At 45.6% G+C, this 20,463-nt stretch overlaps 1 protein-coding gene across 1 annotated transcript in view; it reads left to right on the top strand.

The window, feature by feature from the left end:
* Positions 1-20,463, top strand: part of glrbb (glycine receptor, beta b) — a 224,840-nt gene that overhangs the window by 143,238 nt on the left and 61,139 nt on the right. The window contains exon 9 of the mRNA XM_067992734.1: positions 5,519-5,844. Within this exon, the coding sequence (XP_067848835.1) occupies positions 5,519-5,844 (326 nt within the window). The remainder of the gene's footprint in view (positions 1-5,518; positions 5,845-20,463) is intronic.

Raw genomic sequence — 20,463 nt, 5'->3', positions numbered from 1 at the left:
CCCAGGGAGCTCTAGCTTTGGATTCCCTGCCTTTCCCATTCATGGAATGTGTCCAGTCAGTACCTTTGAAGGCCTCCCATTGTTCACTTACTGTTTTACCTGGCAATCTTTGATTCCTGGGTCAGATCCCGTTTCAACTCACTGAAATTAGCCCACCTCCAGTTAAATATTTTCACATTTGATTTTCCTTGTCTTTTTCCATAACCACTCTAAACCTAATGATATTATGATCGCTGTTTCCCAAATGCTCCACCACTGGATCCAGCACTGCTTCCTTCCTCGTTGGGCATGAAACATACTGATCAAGAAAGTTCTCTTGTACACATTTCAGGAATTCTTCCACCTCTTTGCCCTTTACACTGTTATTTTCCCAATCTTTATTCGGATAATTGAAGTCCCCCATTATCATTACTCAAAAGTTCTTGCATCTTTCTGCAGTTTGCCTGCAAATTTGCCCCTCTATCTTCTTCCCACTATTTGGTGGCCTATAGCATACACCCAACAGTGTAATAGTTCCTCTATTGTTCCTTAATTCCAACCAAATAGATTCTGTCTTGGAACCCTCAAGTATATCATCCTTTTCTAGTGGGAAGTGGGAAGACCAAAACCATTGTCTTTCGTCCCCGCTGCAAACTCTGTTCCCTAGCTACAGACTCCATCCCTCTCCCTGGCCACTGTCTGAGGCAGAACCAGACCGTTTGCAACCTCGGCGTCCTATTTGACCGTGAGATGAGCTTCTGACCACATATCTGCTCCATCAGAAAGACTGCCTACTTCCACCTCCGTAACATCGCCTGTCTCTGCCCCTGCCTCAGCTCATCTGTTGCTGAAACCCTCATCTATATCTTTGTTACTTCCAGACTGGACTATTCCAATGGTCTCCTGGCTGGCCTCCCATCTTCCACCCTCCATAAACGTGAGCTCATCCAAAACTCTGCGGCCTGTATCCTAAGTCGCACCAAGTCCCGATCACCCATTACCCCTGTGCTCACTGACCTACATTGGCTCCTGGTCTGGGAACGCCTCGATTTTAAAATTCACATCCTTGTTTTCAAATCCCTCCATGGCCACGCCCCTCCCTATCTCTGTAACCTCCTCCAGCCCGACAACCCTCCGAGATCTCTGCACTCCTCCAATTCTTGTCTATCCCCGATTTTAATCGCTTCACCATTGGCGGTGTACCTTCAGCTGTCTAAGCTCTAAGCTCTGGAATTCCCTCCCTAAACCTCTCTGCCTCTCTACTTCTCTCTCCTCCTTTAAGACGCTCCTTAAAAGCTACCTCTTTGACCAAGCTTTTGGTATCTGTCGTAATACCTCCTTTTGTGGCTCGATGTGAAATTTTGTTTGATAACGCTCCTGTGAAGCGCCTTGGGGCATTTTACTACCATAAAGGCGCTATATAAATACAAGTTGTTGTTGTTGTGGTTGTAACAGTATCTTTGCTCAATACTGCCACCCCTCCCCTCCATTTTTTCTTCACTATCTTTCCTGAATACCTTGTAGCCAGGAATATTAAGTACCCAATCCTCCCCTTGTTTGAGCCAGGTCCCCGATATTGCCATTATATCATAATCCAATGTGGCTACTTGTGCCTGCAGCTCAGGAACCTTATTTACCATGCTGCATGCATTTACGCACATGCACTCGAAACCCATCTGAATCTGCCTTGCATTTTCCCCTGTCTGATCCCTCTTATTTCTGAACTATTGTCAATCTAATGCTGTTTGTCTCTCCCACTCCTCGGTGCACCTTGTCCTGGTGCCCCTCCCCCTGCCAAATTAGTATAAACTCTCCTCCATATCACTAGTTAACCTACCTGTGAGGACATTGGTCCCAGCACTGCGGAGGTGCAACTCGTCCAGCTTGTGCAGGTCTCTCCTGCCCAGAACTCTGCAAACATCCCCATCCTCAATGATGGCGGAGTCCAGCACGTGATTGCAAAAGACAAGGCCGAAGCGTTTGCAACCATCTTCAGCCAGAAGTGCCGAGTGGATGATCCATCTCGGCCTCCTCCTGATATCCCCACCATCACAGAAGCCAGTCTTCAGCCAATTCAATTCACTCCACGTGATATCAAGAAACGGCTGAGTGCACTGGATACAGCAAAGGCTATGAGCCCCGACAACATCCCAGCTGTAGTGCTGAAGACTTGTGCTCCAGAACTAGCTGTGCCTCTAGCCAAGCTGTTCCAGTACAGCTACAACACTGGCATCTACCCGACAATGTGGAAAACTGCCCAGGTATGTCCTGTCCACAAAAAGCAGGACAAATCCAATCCGGCCAATTACCACCCCATCAGTCTACTCTCAATCATCAGCAAAGTGATGGAAGGTGTCGTTGAAAGTGCTATCAAGCGGCACTTACTCACCAATAACCTGCACACCGATGCTCAGTTTGGGTTCCGCCAGGACCACTCGACTCCAGATCTCATTACAACCTTGGTCCAAACATGGACAAAAGAGCTGAATTCCAGAGGTGAGGTGAGAGTGACTGACATCAAGGCAGCATTTGACCGAGCGTGGCACCAAGGAGCCCTCGTAAAATTGAAGTCAATGGGAATCAGGGGGAAAACTCTCCAGTGGCTGGAGTCATACCTAGCACAAAGGAAGACGGAAGTGGTTGTTGGAGGCCAATCATCTCAGCCCCAGGACATTGCTGCAGAAGTTCCTCAGGGCAGTGTCCTAGGCCCAACCATCTTCAGCTGCTTCATCAATGACCTTCCCTCCATCATAAGGTCAGAAATGGGGATGTTCGCTAATGATTGCACAGTGTTCAGTTCCATTCGCAACCCCTCAAATAATGAAGCAGTCCGAGCCCGCATGCAGCAAGACCTGGACAACATCCAGGCTTGGGCTCATAAGTGGCAAGTAACATTCGCACCAGACAAGTGCCAGGCAATGACCATCTCCAACAAGAGAGAGTCTAACCACCTCCCCTTGACATTCAACGGCATTACCATCGCCGACACCCCCACCATCAACATCCTGGGGGTCACCATTGACCAGAAACTTAACTGGACCAGCCACATAAATACTGTGGCTACGAGAGCAGATCAGAGGCTGGGTATTCTGCAGCGAGTGACTCACCTCCTGACTCCCCAAAGCCTTTCCACCATCTACAAGGCACAAGTCAGGAGTGTGATGGAATACTCTCCGCTTGCTTGGATGAGTGCAGCTCCAACAACACTCAAGAAGCTCGACACCATCCAAGATAAAGCAGCCCGCTTGATTGGCACCCCATCCACCACCCTAAACATTCACTCCCTTCACCACCAGCGCACAGTGGCTGCAGTGTGTACCATCCAAAGGATGCACTGCAGCAACTCGCCAAGGCTTCTTCGACAGCACCTCCCAAACCCGCGACCTCTACCACCTAGAAGGACAGGAGCAGCAGGCACATGGGAACAACACCACCTGCACGTTCCCCTCCAAGTCACACACCATCCCGACTTGGAAATATATCGCCGTTCCTTCATCATCGCTGGGTCAAAATCCTGGAACTCCCTTCCTAACAGCACTGTGGGAGAACCATCACCACACGGACTGCAGCGGTTCAAGAAGGCGGCTCACCGCCACCTTCTCAAGGGCAATTAGGGATGGGCAATAAATGCTGGCCTCGCCAGCAACGCCCACATCCCATGAACGAATAAAAAAAACTGGTCCCTGTGTCCCAGGAACCTGAAGCCCTCCCTCCTGCGCCATTTCTCTAGCCACACGTTAACCTTTCTTATCTTACTGCTCCTATACTCACTAGTATGTGACACTGGGAGTAATCCAGAGATTACTACCTTTAAGATCCTGCTCTATCAGTGAGAGTTGGATCAGATTGGGATTGCTGGCAGGAATTGTGTTAGGGCTACCAGGAAGTGGCCGTTTAGTTCAGAGCTGCCAATTTTCGGTCAAATTGAGACTGCCAGCTGAAATTAGGTAGAGATGCATTTTTGTTCAAGGTACTGCATAGGATCTCTATAATCTGGTCTGTAAATGAAATATTTGCCATTTATGTTCATTACATGCAATTTAGCTGCCTTAAGCGCCCTGGGATGTTTTACTACGTTAAAGGTGCTATGTAAATGCAAGTTGTTCTTGTTGTTGAGAAATGTGAAATGACCTTTATTGCAGGTAATTTGACCTAAAATTGGCAGCTCTGAACTAAACGGCCACTTCCTGCTTATGAATTCATTTTGGAAGAACCCAGCCCTTTAAAAATGAGAGCAATCACCATTTTGATTGATGCCCATTAAACAGGACTAAAAATAATTAATTGTTTTTGAATATTAGAAATAAATATTCCCGTTTGTGAATGGCATGCATTGTATTTTGTTATCAAATAAGAGCTCTGAAATTCTGCAGACATTCTCCTGGTCTCCAGCCATAATTTCGGCAGGAGACCGCTGAACCCCCAGAGTTATGGCGCAGATCATTGAAAGTGGCCATTTCTGGGAGACTGAGAACCTTTGCGAATTTCAGGACCATGTTTTTCTCTATGGGTTAACTTTTACGAAAAGGTAGATGTGAGCAAAGAGGAGAACAAAACCAGTAGAAAGCAGTAATGGACAGTTTGAGGTAGATTTTCATCTTCACTGCCTGGGCAGTAATCTGGTAGAGCGCATCACCTGCCCAGAATAGATTCCATCTGATTTTCATTCCACTAAAGTCCCTTTGTCTATTTTTACCACTAAAATATGTACATGGAAATTAGCCCCAAAATGTTGTTTGATGAGGGCTATTACAGTCTTCTTACTGGCCAATCAAGAGAAATATGTACAGAATTGCACAGAGTGAAATAAAAATAAAACTTCAATTCATTACTAACAGTCAGACCTGTGAATTAGTTGTACAAAGTAATAGGAAGATTTCAAAGTTTCAACAGACAAATGAATAGTACAAAAGACTTTCAATCCACAGCATAGATGCAGCAGCCACACCCAGGAACATAAAGGACATTCCGTCTGGCTCCAACTGGAGCTATGGGGCCTATGATAATATTTTAAAGGGTATGGGAAAAGAGCATGTCAGTAGGACTATGTGGATAGCAGTTTCAGAGGCCCCGATATTAATGGGGAGGCGGGGAGGGTGCAGGGGAGCCTGGTAGTGGGCAGAAAACCCGGTAACATTTAAATAATTTTGGGCAGACTCCTGCCCAACAGCCGGCCAGATTGACTACCTAGCCGGCAGGCAAGAGCTGTAAGTAATAGCAGGAGGCTGCAGCCGGGGATGGGGGGGATGGTCTCTGGCTGTCATTAAGGGGGGGAGTCTCAGGGCCGTGATCGGGGCAAGGCGAGGGTGCAGAAGATTGGGGGCATGATCGGGGGAGACAGAAGCTCCGGGCCATGATCGGGGCTGGAGAGGCTGAAGCCTTCCTTGTGAGGCCTGGGGGGAGCACTCCTGCTCCTCCTGGCCCACAAGGAGTGCTAAAAGAAGCTGATCTGAATTAACACAGTATTTACATTTAAATCCACCAATGTAAGCAAATATTAAATAATGTTGATGTTAAAATACCTGTTTGTTTCTCACAGGCATCTTCTCAGTGCTCAACTTGTCATCTGAGTGCATGGTTCTTGCTGCAGAGCTGCCTAAGGTCTCCTATGTGAAAGCCTTGGATGTCTGGTTGATTGCTTGCCTCCTCTTTGGGTTTGCATCACTTGTAGAATATGCTATTGTGCAGATTATGTTGAACAGCCCAGAAAGAATTGAAGCTGAAAGTGCTCGAATCCAAAAAAAACTGAAGGCCAAGGAGCAGGCCATTGCAGCTGAAGGGAAAGGATGTGGAAACTGGGTCAAGCCTTCCTCTAAGAATACCGTAAATGGAACAGGGACCCCTGTTCACATTAGCACTTTACAGGTAAGAAACTATGAGACTTGCTTTTAAAAATAATCTGCTTACACTTTTCCTCACATTTTATGGTTTCTACCATATTTTGCCTTAAAGGTTTTGCAAGAGGGGATTGCTGTGCCATCATTATTATAGCTGGAATTAAAACTCTTCTATGTGGGTGACCCACTACAAATATTTACATGGCTCTGGGAACTCTGTGCTAACTTCTGAAAGATAGCAGTAGCTACCAAAAGCAAAACAGCACTACAATATGATTTTTCTATTAATGTACAATGTGCCAGCATGCCAACAAATACAGAATTCTCAGGACATAGAAACATAGAAAATAGGAGCAAGAGTAGGCCATTCAGCCCTTCGGGCCTGCTCCGCCATTCAAAATGATCATGGCTGATCGTCTAACTCAGTATCCTGTACCCGCTTTTTCCCCATATCCCTTGATCCCTTTAGCATTAAGAAATATATCTATCTCCTTCTTGAATACATCTAATGACTTGGCCTCCACTGCCTTCTATGGTGGAGAATTCCACAGGTTCACCACCCTCTGAGTGAAGAAATTTCCCCTCATCTCGGTTCTAAATGGCATACCCCGTATCCTGAGACTGTGACCCCTGGTTCTGGACTCCCCATCCATCGGGAACATCCTCCCTGCATCTAGTCTGTCTAGTCCTGTTAGAATTTTATATGTTTCGATGAAAGTCAGTCTTACCATCCCAGGAATCGGTCTGGTAAACCTTCGTTGCACTCCCTCCATGGCAAGGACATCCTTCCTCAGATAAGGAGACCAAAACTGCACACAATACTCCAGATGTGGTCTCACCAAGACCCTGTATAACTGCAGTAAGACATCCGTGCTCCTGTACTCAAATCCTCTTGCAATGAAGGCCAACATACCATTCGCCTTCCTAACTGCTTGCTGCACCTGAATGCTCGCTTTCAGTGACTGGTGTACAAGGACACCCAGGACATTGCTTGTATCATCTGGCCTGAGGTAGATAGAAATCTGCTAACCTTGTTGATCCTGCTCTGGTTCATAGACCGCTGTTTGAAAATCCATGAGGGATAATTTTCCAACTTCATGTTTCCAGCAGGGAGCTTCATCTGCCAGAATCACATATTGGAAACTTGGGTGCACACTTAAATTCCAGTATGTGCTACCAGTGAGCATATACTGGAAGCAGGAAGGTGGAAAATTACCCCAACAGTTTAAAAGAAGTAGAGCAACCCAATAGATAAGGCTTGAAATTATGATTAATTAAAATCAATGGCTGAAAACCAAGTGTACCACAAATTGGACACGTTGACCTCTGCGTCCATTTCTTCCATTTGCACTCCCGTCAAAAGAGACTTGAGAGTCTTGTAATCTTGAGGCTGTAATTTGGCTGATATCTACAGTACAGCACTGATGCTTGATACTCTTCAACCCATTACATAGAATTTTCATTTGCATAACATTTTACCACATACGGTGAGTTATTTTGAAGTACCATCATTGTTGTTTCGTAGAAAAATGTGATAACCATTTTGTACACAGCTGGGTCACATAAATTGCAATGAGATGAATGCCTAGTTCATTTTTTATTTTGATAATGTTGGTTGAGGGAAGAGTGTTGGCCAGGACACCTCCCTGCTTTTCTTTGAATAGTACCATCTCGGCTTATTGTCTCATTTAAAGGACACACCGCCAACCCTCTTAACATGGCACTGGAGTGTCAGCTTAAATTATGTTCTGGAGTTGGGATTGAATCTACAGCCTTTTGATTCAGAAATGTAAGTGTTACCAACTGAGCCCAGCTGACACTTGTTAGAATTAATAGCCTTGATTTTAACCCTCCCCCCCCCACCGATGGGCAGAAAAGGGTCGGGCGAGGGGATAAAATCCTAAAAACCGCGAGCCCGCCTCCATCCCGCCGCGTTCCTGACCGCCACAATATAAACTGTGGCGATTCAGGCCCTGGACGAGGATCCCACTAAAAGCAGGCGGGGGTCTACTTAAGATTCAAAAGTCACGGCCCGTGATGTCTTCGGTGCCGCAACACAAATTTAACGTCCACACAGTGGGAGACCTGTGCTGTCTCCTGCTTGGCAGCACAGCAGCACTAAGACGGGAGGAGCCAACTAGCTGAAGAGGCCCAGGTCATTTTGAAACTTTGCCTTTGAACTCCTTGTGGACCAGAAGGAGCAGGAGTGTTCCATCCTGGTTCCTCAAGGAGTTCTTGGGCCTCCGCAGACCTGGCATTTCCCACAATCTTCAAGGAATCCATAGCACCGGCTTCCCCACATTCTTCGGGGATTCCCTAGCACAATTCTGCCCCGATTGATCACAAAAAAAAACCCGGCCAGTGCAATAAAACCTGGCCTCTTCCTCCCATGGAATTCCCTTCAGCCACTGATTGCCGAGCAAGAGCTCCCATCAGTCCCCGGCAGTGGCCAAATTTAAAGTCCAGCTGGCCGGCCAGGTAATTAATCCTGATTACCTGGAAATATTTATTCAAATGAGGCCCTGCCGATCTCCCTGATCTTGCCAGGTTCATCACCCACTGCCGGACTCCCCCGCACCCTTCCCGTCCTCCGATAGAAATCGAGGTGAATGTTTCTGCTACGCGAAATCATTTTTATCAGAAAATCTTAAAGCTGACATATTGCTTCCAGCAATTCACTTGGAATTTTCACGGGGGTTCTCTGGCGGGGGATCAGCAGAATCCCCAGAGAAATGTCCTAAACAGCTAGAAATGGCCATTTCTGCCATTTCTACTTATCTCTCGCTGAAGTTACAGCAGGAGGTCGGGAGAACACTTTGGAAATTCAGAGCCATTATTTTTTGGCACAAAGGTATTTCACAAACTGATCTAATGGGGCTGATTTTCGGATGGCCAAGCGGGTGCATTGGGGGCAGGGGGGCTCCTAAAATGGCGGAATCCCGGAGCGGGCGCGCGCGGAGCTTATTAAAGCCGGCGGGATGCTGCTTTACATAGTTAGGTAGATACTTGAGGTACTTGACAGACCTCATTGAGTGGAGGTTTTGGCAGGGGTACAATTTTGAAGGATCCTCAGCGTGTTTCCCGTGCTGTGGGAAACACTCCCTGTTGGAGCAGACGTGTTTCAGCCAGCAGCCAGTGGGAGATGCAGAGGATTATTTGACAGGTGGGGGGAAAACCTCATTTATTGCAGCAGGGCACTCTGCCACTTCAGACAGCATTTTGGCTGCAACACCTTTGTCTTTCCACTCAAAATTCTTAATTTATACCCTAAACTCTGCTGTACAAACACATTTACCTACTTTGCGGACCCCCTCAAACTCACACCGTCAGGATGGGGGGGCGCCATAGCTGCATTCACCACTTCATCCGAGGACGAGCAACATCACCAGCCTTGCCAGGCACGCCGTCCACCTCCGCCACGTGGAGCTCCACAATACAGTGCTGTGCCACAGGCAGCTGCACAAAACAGTCCTGCAACTACATGCACACCCACTGAAGGGTGACCCAATGGGTGGCATCAGTGTGGGTGTTCATGGTGAACCTCATGATAGGGACTTATTACACAAGCCAGTCAAGAACGGCCAAGACGTGGCAGTAGTGGTGACAATAATAATATTTAATGTGCCAGTAACAAAAATCAAATATAAATAAAAAAACATGACAAACCGTCAAACACCCTTGTGCATCCCCTTTGTACTTACAAAACTTTGCCTTACGCTTCCTAGTACTCCTACTTGGTGCTTCCCATGTGGCTGCAGCAGAGGTAGTGGCAGGTTGCTCTTGATCATGCCCTGACCAATTAGATGCTTTGGGCCTACGTCCTCTGGGTTTCAGTGCCCATGAGGACCCCTCCAAAGACTGCTCCACCTCCACCTGTGCAGGGGCAGAGACGGCCACCTGGAGAGGAGGCAGCATTGCGGGTACTGGTTGAGAGGGGGGCTACGGGTGAGACATGGGGGCGCTTTGAGTGGCGTCCCCACTTCCATGTCCCCTTTCGCCATCATCCCTCTTCTGGGCCAGGCCCACGTCACTCCTACCACCCTGCTGGACGACAGTTTGGAGGACGTGTGTGAAGCCTTGTAAGGCCAGTGCCAGAGTATCTGCCTGCCTGTTTAAGGCGGCAGAATGTTGCTCACCCTGAGTCCGAAGGGCCGTTGTCAGGGACTCATTGGTGTGCCGTTCTTGAAGCTCTATGGAGGCTCGCCTTCCCTCCATCACAGACATTCCCGCATTTACCCGTGACACTATCTCAAAGACGCATTCATGTCCCTGTGACAGTATCTCAGAGATTCCCTCCTGTACCTGTGCCACCATTCCACTCATGCAGGAGTTGGACTCTTCCATCCTGCGCATGATTGTGGAGAGTGCGCATGGCACTTGTTCCAGCACCTCGCAAATGCGCTGCTGCCACTCGATAATTCTCCTTTTCATGGTTGGCCCCCAGGGTTCAGCATCTGTGTCTAGCTGAGTAGAGCCTGGAGAAGAGTGCTCCCACCGACACGGACTCTCCACAGCTGCCCCTGCCACCAGTGTCTGCTCGTGCTCACGTGTGTGGTGACTCACCATGTGCGACCCCAACTAACTGAGGACGGGGACCCACCGAGGTGTGTGTATCTGCGCTGGTGGATGGTTCACTTAGATGTGACGGTGCCCCCTCAGGCCGGCTGGTCCTCTGAGGAATCGCCCTCCGCCATCACGGCGGTCGCTGAAGGTCCTGTAAGAGAACAGAAGGCAATATTAAGCATGATGACAGATGTTGAGGTGCTGAAGATGGCAATGCAGGTTAACATCATTTGCTATTGTGAGTGCTGAATGTTAAAGTTCTGTCACCAGCCGTTTGTCGGGTGGCAGTCTCGACGTCCCTGACGGACAGGCACTCGAGGGTGCGGCTGAGTTCCAGAGCCTCCTGCTCCGCATCTGTGAGAACGACCAGATTTTGCGGGCCCCCTCCGGTCTTCGCCGCCTCCCGTGCATTCTGGGCTCTCTTCTCCTATAAGGGGAGAAAGTAGAGAGGCGTGAGTGAGGGATGGTGACGTGACCAACTGCTGAATGCATTGGTTTGGGTGAGGCTTACCGTGAAAGAGGTGCATCAGAGGGTGAGTATGAGACAGAGCCATGACATTGTATGAGGATTGGGTTGAGTGGTAGTGGTGGGATGAGTACTGGGGAGGTGAGGAAGTGCAGGTAAGTTGAGGATGAGGTTTGAATGGGTGTGAGGAGTGATGTGATACAGTAGTGTTGGCAGTGCAGAATGAGTTGTGGGGTGGGGGCGATGATGTGGAAAATGGAGTGTAGGAGAATGAGTAAGTGTACTCACTTTGGCTGACCTAGTTAGGTCATTAAAGCACTTCTTGCACTGTATCCATGTGCGGGAGACGTTGCTGCTACTGGTGACCTCCTCTGCCACCTCGAGCCAGGCCTTCTTGGTGGCAGAAACAAGCCACTTCCTCCCGTCCGGCAGGTAGAAAATATTACTCCTCCTCCTCACCCCATCCAGTAGGACCTGCAGTGAGGCATTGGTAAATCTGGGAGCAGCCTTTCCCCTGGTCTGCTCCATTGTATAATTTTGGTTGTTTGCTGCAGCAGCATTGTAGGACTGCCCCTTTAAATAGGGCTCCCCCAGCTGACAGCCTGTGATGCGGGTGCACAGTCCACCCGCTGCGCAGGTTGATGACAGGAAAGCCGGAAGCCACAGTAAGGGGCTTCAATTTACCCGCAATCACGTGAGGAACGGACCGATTCTACTGGGCGGGTTACCCAGTTGCCCCCCCCCCCAGCTGCCATCCCGTCTCCCTGGTAATACCAGGGCCAATGCTGTTGTGCAAGGAGTTAAACCTACTAATAAGCAAAGTGGTTGTTGCTCTAGGGTTAATAAGATTTAGCTCTTTTGTCAGGTAAACAGAATCTTACATAATTCTTAATTGAGTATTTGTCAGTAGCTAATGTGTTTTTAAATAGATATTTCCCAGCAGTTCCAGTAATTCCATCTTATTTTCTGCTCATTGTCAGGAAGGGCCTTATTCCACCTGAATGGAGGCTTTTTTTGAAGATAATAGATACTGGCAAACACATTATCTTGTCAACACTGCAATTCAAGGAAGTAATGATTGACTGGTTCTTTACCAAAGGATTTCTCTGAATTGTTCATGGCTGTAGAAGCTTTGAAAGGGTATTTTGATTCAATAGAACCTAGCAAATCTAATGTAGAGCAGGGCCTTAGATGTACCCCCTCCATTTTAACAAATATGTTGAAGAATTACTGGAGATCTAGCAAGAAGATTTAGAACCAGTTCTTAGTGGCCCAGTGGTGTTATTTCATCAAGTCCCGGATTCTCTGTGGAAACCCATTGGCCTGTTTCGCAGCATCTGAATTTTGGACCTTCTGAATATGTCCAAATGCTGCTCCTTAAGGAGAATCTTAACTCAGAAAATCATAAAATCAAAACTTTGGTTTTAATCTAACATACTCTGCATCAATCACACATTTAATACTTCCAAAGTATTATCTAAAAGCAATGCATTCAGTACTCAGGCAAGATTGTGCTGTGAACTCGCCCCCCAGCCTCAGTTTTCCAAGTTCTTATTTAGATTATTCTAACTCAATTAAATGATTTGCTTCAGATGTTTGTGCTTTCATTTGGCTGGAGGTCATGTGTTTCACATCACATGATGTTTTAGATTAAGTGTAAGTTTCACTTTAAAAACATTATTATATAGCAAGGCATTATTATACCAAATCCTAATGTGCTTTTAGATGTTTTAATTAAATGTTTCTTTTTTCTTCAGGGAAGTTCATTTCAGGATTTCACTGATAAGAGCACTTCCCTGTTATCCCTCGATTAGTTTTAGCTTATCTATTATGAAAGCTCACAGTAATTCCTATTAATATCTTGTAGATAATATAAATAATAAGCAATTCCAAGCTTATTAATAGTACAAACTCTTTAGTCTTTGCTCCAACTCTTACTTCTTGTTGGTCTCCGTGCCTGCTTTCACTACAGAGGGCCCATTTTAACTTCTTTCAATTGTTCTCTTTTGCATAAAGTTCCGAATGCCTGTAATATTCAGTCTTGTTAAATGAATGTTCTACCTGTACATGGTGTACTTTGCCATTTTTTTCCTGTGTACATTTGACAGAGGGCTTATATACCTTGATCTGTGATCCTGCTAAATTAACTTGAATCTGATACAAAGAGGCATCTACTGTATTATAAAGAGATCCTTCGGCACCCTGCAGTCTATTTGGAAAAAATTTTTATGCAGCCATCTGTTACCATTAATGCATCTGTAACCAATAGAAACCTTTTGCTTTGAAGTTTTGATGATATCATCAAATAAGTGTGCAAAAGACCCTTTAAAGGGAGTGTTCAGTCTATTGAAGCTAGTGTTTGATGAAGATAGCCTCTAGTAACAGAGAGTAAACTGGTTCTTATCTCAGCAGAATGTTGAATTGTGATGCTATCCACAGATAGGTGTACCATGTGACCATTTCAATGTGACTTCGTCCATATGAAAATTATATAGTTCTGTCTTTATTGAGTTGCAAGGAATTATTTTTATATATTACTCATAAATATGGTCTCGAGGAGTGCTACTTTATTTATATCTAGTGATCGTTGCTGCATCAGAATTCTTTTATTTGTTCTGGCATCAGCTGCCCACTGCGGTAGCACATTCTCTCCATCATTGCTCACCAAACCACAACACTGCTATTTTTTTGTGCCTCTTATACAGGCCCCTGAAGTGGCACAGATGCTAATATATGACCTCCTACCACAGTCTTACAGTTTCAACCCTGCAATACAATCTCAAAAATGACACTCTGTCCCCAGCCCCTAAATTGGCCCAGAGCTTACTTAACTTGTACGCTGCTCCGTAATGGCGTCCATCCCAACCGCCGTCGAATCCATTGGAGCAAGTTCGCGAATGCGCATTAAAACCCGGAAATCGAGAACTTGCTCTGATTGGTACAATGGCGTTTTGACAGTCCCAAATTAAAGGTCCAACTACGCCACAATCATATACAATCAAACACAATCACCAAACAATCGTAAACTTACCCATCTGCCCAGCTGGAACGAAGATACTTACACCACAAGAAGGTACACTTGAAAATACCAGCCCTACACTATTTTTTAAAGCACCATGACTTATAGTGACTGCAAAACAACAAAAAATTAAATGTTAAAAATGTGGAATGTCTAATTAGACATATTTTAATATTTTTTGATCATTTAAAAAAATTATTAAAAAATAAAAATATAATTTTTTTGAATATTAACTTCTGTATGTTTAAGTAAATTAAATCATTTCCTTGCATTTTTATAATTAGGTAAGTTAAATTTTTATTTAGACTAACATAGGAAATGTCACTTTCAACTTCTGAATTCAACTTGCCTGCTTATGGGCGGGGCTTGCAGCCCCACAAGTGTTTCCATGCGCACGTGGCCTGCACTGATATCGGAACGCACCACTGAGGGAGATCTCAGAATCCAACCAATTTACACTATGGACTACGTAGTAAGTACATTCGTACTTTTTATCCGCAGGAGGTGCGGAGAGCCTTGCCACGCCAGTCGGAGCAAGTTCTGGCCCATTATGTTCCCAGCCAATGCTACATTCCTCCAGCTTCATATTCATTCCACAACCACACAAAACTCACAGATCTCAAATATCACTAGATAGATATACTAGGTGAAGGCCAAGGCACATAGTACAGGACACCACTAAGGTTAGAAAGGTTAAAAGAAAAGATTATACAAAGAAGTAGTAATTAGGTAATTCCAAGCTTGGGTTTTAAAAGCCTGAAGATTGTAGGGGAATAGAAGACTGAGGGTGGTCAGGAGATTTCCTGAGAAAGAATGAGCTAGAATAAGAGACAATCAACTAATTTTTTGAAGAGTCCATTTGTGGAGCGGAGTCTCACTGGACTGGAGTACAGATGGAAGAACCGAGCATCTAGATCTGTATGTAGTGAGTGACATTTGGAAGAAATGCATCTCATAGAGCAGGCACACAGCCTATGATTTTCAATCCATTAAAATTAATTATTAATGATCAGAAAATTCAGGTGAGACACGTTGATCTCTGCCCAGTCCTCGCTCCCATGCCCCAAGAGCAGAGGCAGGATTTTAACTGTGAAAAACGGGTGGGTTGTGGGCAGGGGGCATTAAAAATTGCAATAATTACAGTCCCGCCTCCAACCCGCACATTTCCGGTTTTCGCAGGGGCAGGCGACCAATCCGCTCTCAGGAGGCGGGTTGGTCACTAAAACCTTTCAAGGAGGCTGTGGGCCACCATTTTGAAAGGTTTTGCGATTTCAACTCCTGGGGGCCGGGATTCCCGGGCCTTCTCCTTCACGCTGCGTGAAAGGAGGCGAGAAGGCCCGAAACTGCAGGTAAGTGCCTTTCTAGCACAGATTGTGGGCCCGGAGAATCCGGAGTGCTTCCCCCAGGCCCAACAAGCCTACCTGCAGTGAGGCCCCCCCCCACCAACGATTGCTGACGCCTCCCCCCATCGATCTTGGACCCCCCTACCCCCCCAACGATCGCGGACTCCCCCCCAACGATCACAGACCCCGCGATGACCCCTGATCCGACCCCCCACCCCCTCGGTGGCTGACCCCGCGGTGACTGACACCCGACTGCCCCCCCCCCCTCATGACCCCTGATCTCCACCCCCCATGACTGACTCTCCCGGTGACTGACCTCCGATGACTGACCTCCCCATCCCCACATGTCTGACCCCCCTCCATCATCCCCATGCTTCCCCGGTGCCCCCATGCCCACCGATGCCCCCGTGCCCACCCATACACCCCATCCATACAATCTAAGACTTACCTGAACACCTACCGTTTCACGTCCTCTTCCTTGCTCGTCTCTCGTCCGATTGAGACTGTCGGACGGCAAACTGACAAAAAATAAAAAGACGTCCTTGTGTCAAAATTGTAAGGACGTTCCGGGACCCGTACTTCTGGGTTTCCCGTTCGCAATTCGACACCCCCGCCCTCTTCCCGGCTCCAGGTCAAAATCCTGGCCACAGTCTCTGAAAATTTATCCAAATGTGAGGAGTGTCAATTTTAATATTTTGAAGTTTTAGCATTTAGTGAGAGAGTATAGGATGATGTATTCAGAGTTCAGGAGAAACAAAAGAGGGATGTTCAGAGAAGCAATGATAATAATAGTATTCATTAAAATAAAGAGCAAAAAAAAGGCTGTGACATAGAGAGGTTGGAGGCTAGAAATAGTTTTAAGTGCCTGCCACCTACAGTGACAGTGTTCCTTGCCTTAATCACTGTTGGTTCATATTGTTTCAGTCATTTCTTCTGATCCCTAGCATAAATTAAGGTCTTCAAAGTTTCTCCATCACTATCACATTGTATATGATTCCTGTTCATAACCAATACAATAACAAAAGTACCCTTTTTAAGAAATTGAAAATGATATAAGCCAACAACACTATTCCCGTGTGCTTTGTTAGGAATGTAAGAACACAAGAAATGGGAGCAGGAGTAGGCCATAGGGCCTCTCGAGCCTGCTCAGTCATTCAATAAGATCATGGCAAATCTTCGCCCTCAACTCCACTTTCCCGCCCGATCCCTTTTCCCTTGATTTCCTTAGGTTCCAAAAATCTATCGATCTCAGTCTTGAATATTCTCAACGACTGAGCATCCACAGCCCTCTGGGGTAGAGAATTCCAAATATTCACGACACTCTGAGTGAAGAAATTCCTCCTCATCTCAGTCCTAAATGTCCAACCCCATATCCTGAGACTATGTCCCCTAGTTCTAGACTCTCCAGCCAGGAGAAATATTCTCTCAGCATCTACCCTATCAAGCCCTCTTAGAATCTTACATGTTTCAGTGAGATCACCTCTCATTCTTTAAATCTCCAGAGAGCATAGGCCCATTCTACTCAATCTCTCCTCCTAGGACAACCATCTCATCCCAGGAATCAATTTAGTGAACCTTCGCTGCACCACCTCTAAGGCAAGTATATCCCTGCTTAGCTAAGGAGGCCAAAACTGCACAGTAGTCCAGGTGTGGTCTCACCAAAGCCCTGTACAATTGCAGCAAGACTTCCTTACTCTTGCACTCCAACCCCCTTGCAATAAAGGCCAACACACCATTTCCTTTCCTAATTGCTTGCTGTAGCTGCATGTTAACTTCCTGTATTTTGTGTACAAGGACACCCAAATCCCTCTGAACACCTGCATTTAATAGTTTTTCACCATTTAAATAATATTCTGTTTTTCTATTTTTCCTACCAAAGTGAATAACCTCACATTTCCCCACATTATACTCCATCTGCCACCTTCTTGCCCACTCACATAACCTGTCGCTATCCCATTACAGACTCTTTGCGTCCTCCTCACAGCTTACTTTCCCACCTAGCTTTGTATCGTCAGCAAACTTGGATACATTACACTCGGTCCCTTCATCTAAGTCATTAATATAGATTGTAAATAGCTGAGGTCCAAGCACCGATCCCTGCGGCACCCCACTAGTTACAACCTGCCAACCCAAAAATGACCCGTTTATTCCTACTCTCTGTTTTCTGTCCGTTACCCAATCCTCTGTCCATGCTAATATATTACCCCCAATCCCATGAGCCCTAATCTTGTGTAACAACCTCTTATGTAGCACCTTATCAAATGCCTTTTGAAAATCCAAATATACTACATCCACTGGTTCCTCCTTATCTACCCTGCTATTTACACCCTCAAAAAACTCTTAATAGATTTGTCAAACATGATTTCCCTTTCATAAAACCGTGTTGACTCTGCATAATCATATTATGATTTTCTAAGTGCCCTGATACTATGTCCTAAATAATAGATTCTCGTATTTTCCCTACTACTGATGTCAGGCTAACTGGCCTATAGTTCCCTGTTTCCTTTCTCCCTCCTTTTTTGAATAACGGTGTTACATTTGCTACTTTCCAATCCACGGGGACCTTTCTCGAATCTAGGGAATTCTGGAAGATAAAACCAATGCATCCACAATCTCTGCAGGCACCTCTTATAGAACCCTAGGAAATAGGCCATCAGGTCAAGGGGATTTGTCGGATTTTAGTCCCATTAATTTTTCTAAAACTTTTTCTTTATTAACCTTAATTACTTTAAGTTCCTCCCTCTCATTCGGCCCTTGGTTCCCTAGTTTTTCTCTTTTTTTTTGTATCTTCTACTGTAAAGACAGAAATAAAATATTTGTTTAATGTCGCTTATTCCCCATTATAATTTCTCCTGTCTCTGCCTCCAAGGGACCCAAATTTACTTTCGCTAATTTCTTCCTTTTTATATACTTGTAGACGCTTTTACAATCTGTCTTTATATTTCTTGGTAGTTTACTCTCATATTCAATTTTCTCCCATTTTATCAATTTCTTGGTTACCTTTGCTGATTTCTAAAACCCTCCCAATCCTCAGGCTTGCTACTCCTTTTGGCAACATTGTAAGCCTCTTTTAATCTAATACTGTCCTTCTCTAGTTAGCCATGGTTGGATCACTTTTCCTGTGGAGTTTTTTTCTTCAAGGGTGTATATATTCGCTGAGAATTATGAATTATTTCTTTAAATGTATACCATTGTTTATCTGCCGTCATATCTTTTAACCTAATTTCCCAATTTACCTTAGCCAAATCGCCCCTCATACCTATATAATTGGAAAGGCTGGGTGTACTTAAAGTAGATAAGCCACCAGGTCCGGATGGGATGCATCCTAGATTGCTGAAGGAAGTAAGGGTGGAAATTGTGAAATTGGCCATAATCTTTCGATCATCCTTAAATACAGGTAGTGGTGCCAGAGGACTGGAGGATTGCAAATGTTACACCCTTGTTCAAAAAAGGGTGTAAGGATAAGCCCAGCAACTACAAGCCAGCCAGTTTAGCCTCGGTGGTGGGGAAACTTGTAGAAACAGTAATCCGGGGCAAAATTAACAGTAACTTGGACAAATGTGGATTAATTAAGGAAAGCCAGCATGGATTTGTTAAAGGTAAATCGTGTTTAACTAACTTGATTGAGTTTTTTGATGAGGTAACAGAGTGAGTTGATGAGGGCAATGTGGTTGATGTGGTGTATATGGACTTCCAAAAGGTGTTTGATAAAGTGCCGCATAATAGGCTTGTCAGCAGAGTTAAAGCCCATGGAATAAAAGGGGCAGTGGCAGCATGGATACGAAAATGGCTAAGTGACAGGAAACAGAGTAGTGGTGAACAGTTGTTTTTCGGACTGGAGGGAGGTATGCAGTGGTGTTCCCCAGGGTTTGGTACTAGGACCACTGCTTTTCTTGATATATATTAATGACTTGGACTTGGGTGTACAGGGCACAATTTCAAAATTTGCAGATGACACAAAACTTGGAAGTGTAGTGAACAATGAGGAGGATAGTGATAGACTTCAAGAAGACATAGAACAGGCTGGTGGAATGGGCGGACACGTGGCAGATGAAATTTAACGCAGAGAAAGGCGAAGTGATACATTCTGGTAGAAAGAACGAGGAGAGGCAATATAAACTGAAGGGTACAATTCTAGATGGGATGCAGGAATGGAAAGACCTGGGGGTATATGTGCACAAATCGTTGAAGGTGGCAGGGCAGGTTGAGAAAGCAGTTAAAAAAGCATACGGGATCCTGGACTTTATAAATAGAGTCATAGAGTACCATAAGACCATAAGAGGTAGGAGCAGGAGTAGGCAATTCGGCCCCTCGAGCCTGCTCCGCCATTTAATGAGATCATGGCTGATCTGATTTTTACCTCAATTCCACTTTCCCGCCCTTTCCTCATATCCTTTTACTCCCTTGCTGATCAAAAGTACAAAAGTATGGAAGTTATGATGAACCTTTCTAAAACACTGTATATTGTGTCCAATTCTAGGCACCGCACTTCAGGAAGGATGTGAAGGCCTTAGAGAGGGTGCAGAAAAGATTTACTAGAATGGTTTCAGAGATGAGGGAATAGACTGGAGAAGCTGGGGTTGTTGTTCTTAGAGCAGAGAAGGTTGAGAGGAGATTTAATAGAAGTGTTCAAAATCATGAGGGGTCTAGACAGAGTAGATAGAGAGAAAATGTTTCCATTGGCGGAAGGGTCAAGAACCAGAGGACACAGATTTAACGTGATTGGCAAAAGAACCAAATGCGACATGAGGAAAACTTTTTTACGCATTGAGTGGTTGTGATCTGGAATGCACTGCATGAGGGGATGGTGGAGGCAGATCCAATCATGGGTTTCAAAAGGGAATTGGATAAGTATTTGAAGGGAAAAAATTTGCAGGGCTACAGGGAAAGGGCAGTGGAATGGGACTAGCTGGATTGTTCTTGCAGATAGCCGGCATGGGCTCGACGGGCCGATTGGCTTCCTTCTGTGCTGTAACCATTTTATGATTCTGTTATTCTAATTGGCCTTGTTTAAATTTAAGATCCTAGGACAAGATTTTAACCCCGAACAATGGGTGGGTTGGGGGCGGGAGGGGCAGTAAAAATTTTAAAAGTTGGGAGCAGGAACGAGTCCCGGCTCCAAAGCGCCGAGAATTGAGTTTCACCCAGATGCATCTCACTCCACGTGCACTTTGGAAACCCGTAAGTCCCGCCAGTTTTGACATTTAAAGGGGGAATTAAGATCATTGAAGTTCAAAGGGTCCTGGGTGTCCTTGT

The sequence above is a fragment of the Heptranchias perlo genome, chromosome 1 (assembly GCF_035084215.1).
Source record: "Heptranchias perlo isolate sHepPer1 chromosome 1, sHepPer1.hap1, whole genome shotgun sequence".
Classification (NCBI taxonomy): Eukaryota; Metazoa; Chordata; class Chondrichthyes; order Hexanchiformes; family Hexanchidae; genus Heptranchias; species Heptranchias perlo.
The sequence above is the reverse complement of the archived record's forward strand: the minus strand, read 5'-3'. Positions and strand labels throughout refer to the sequence as shown.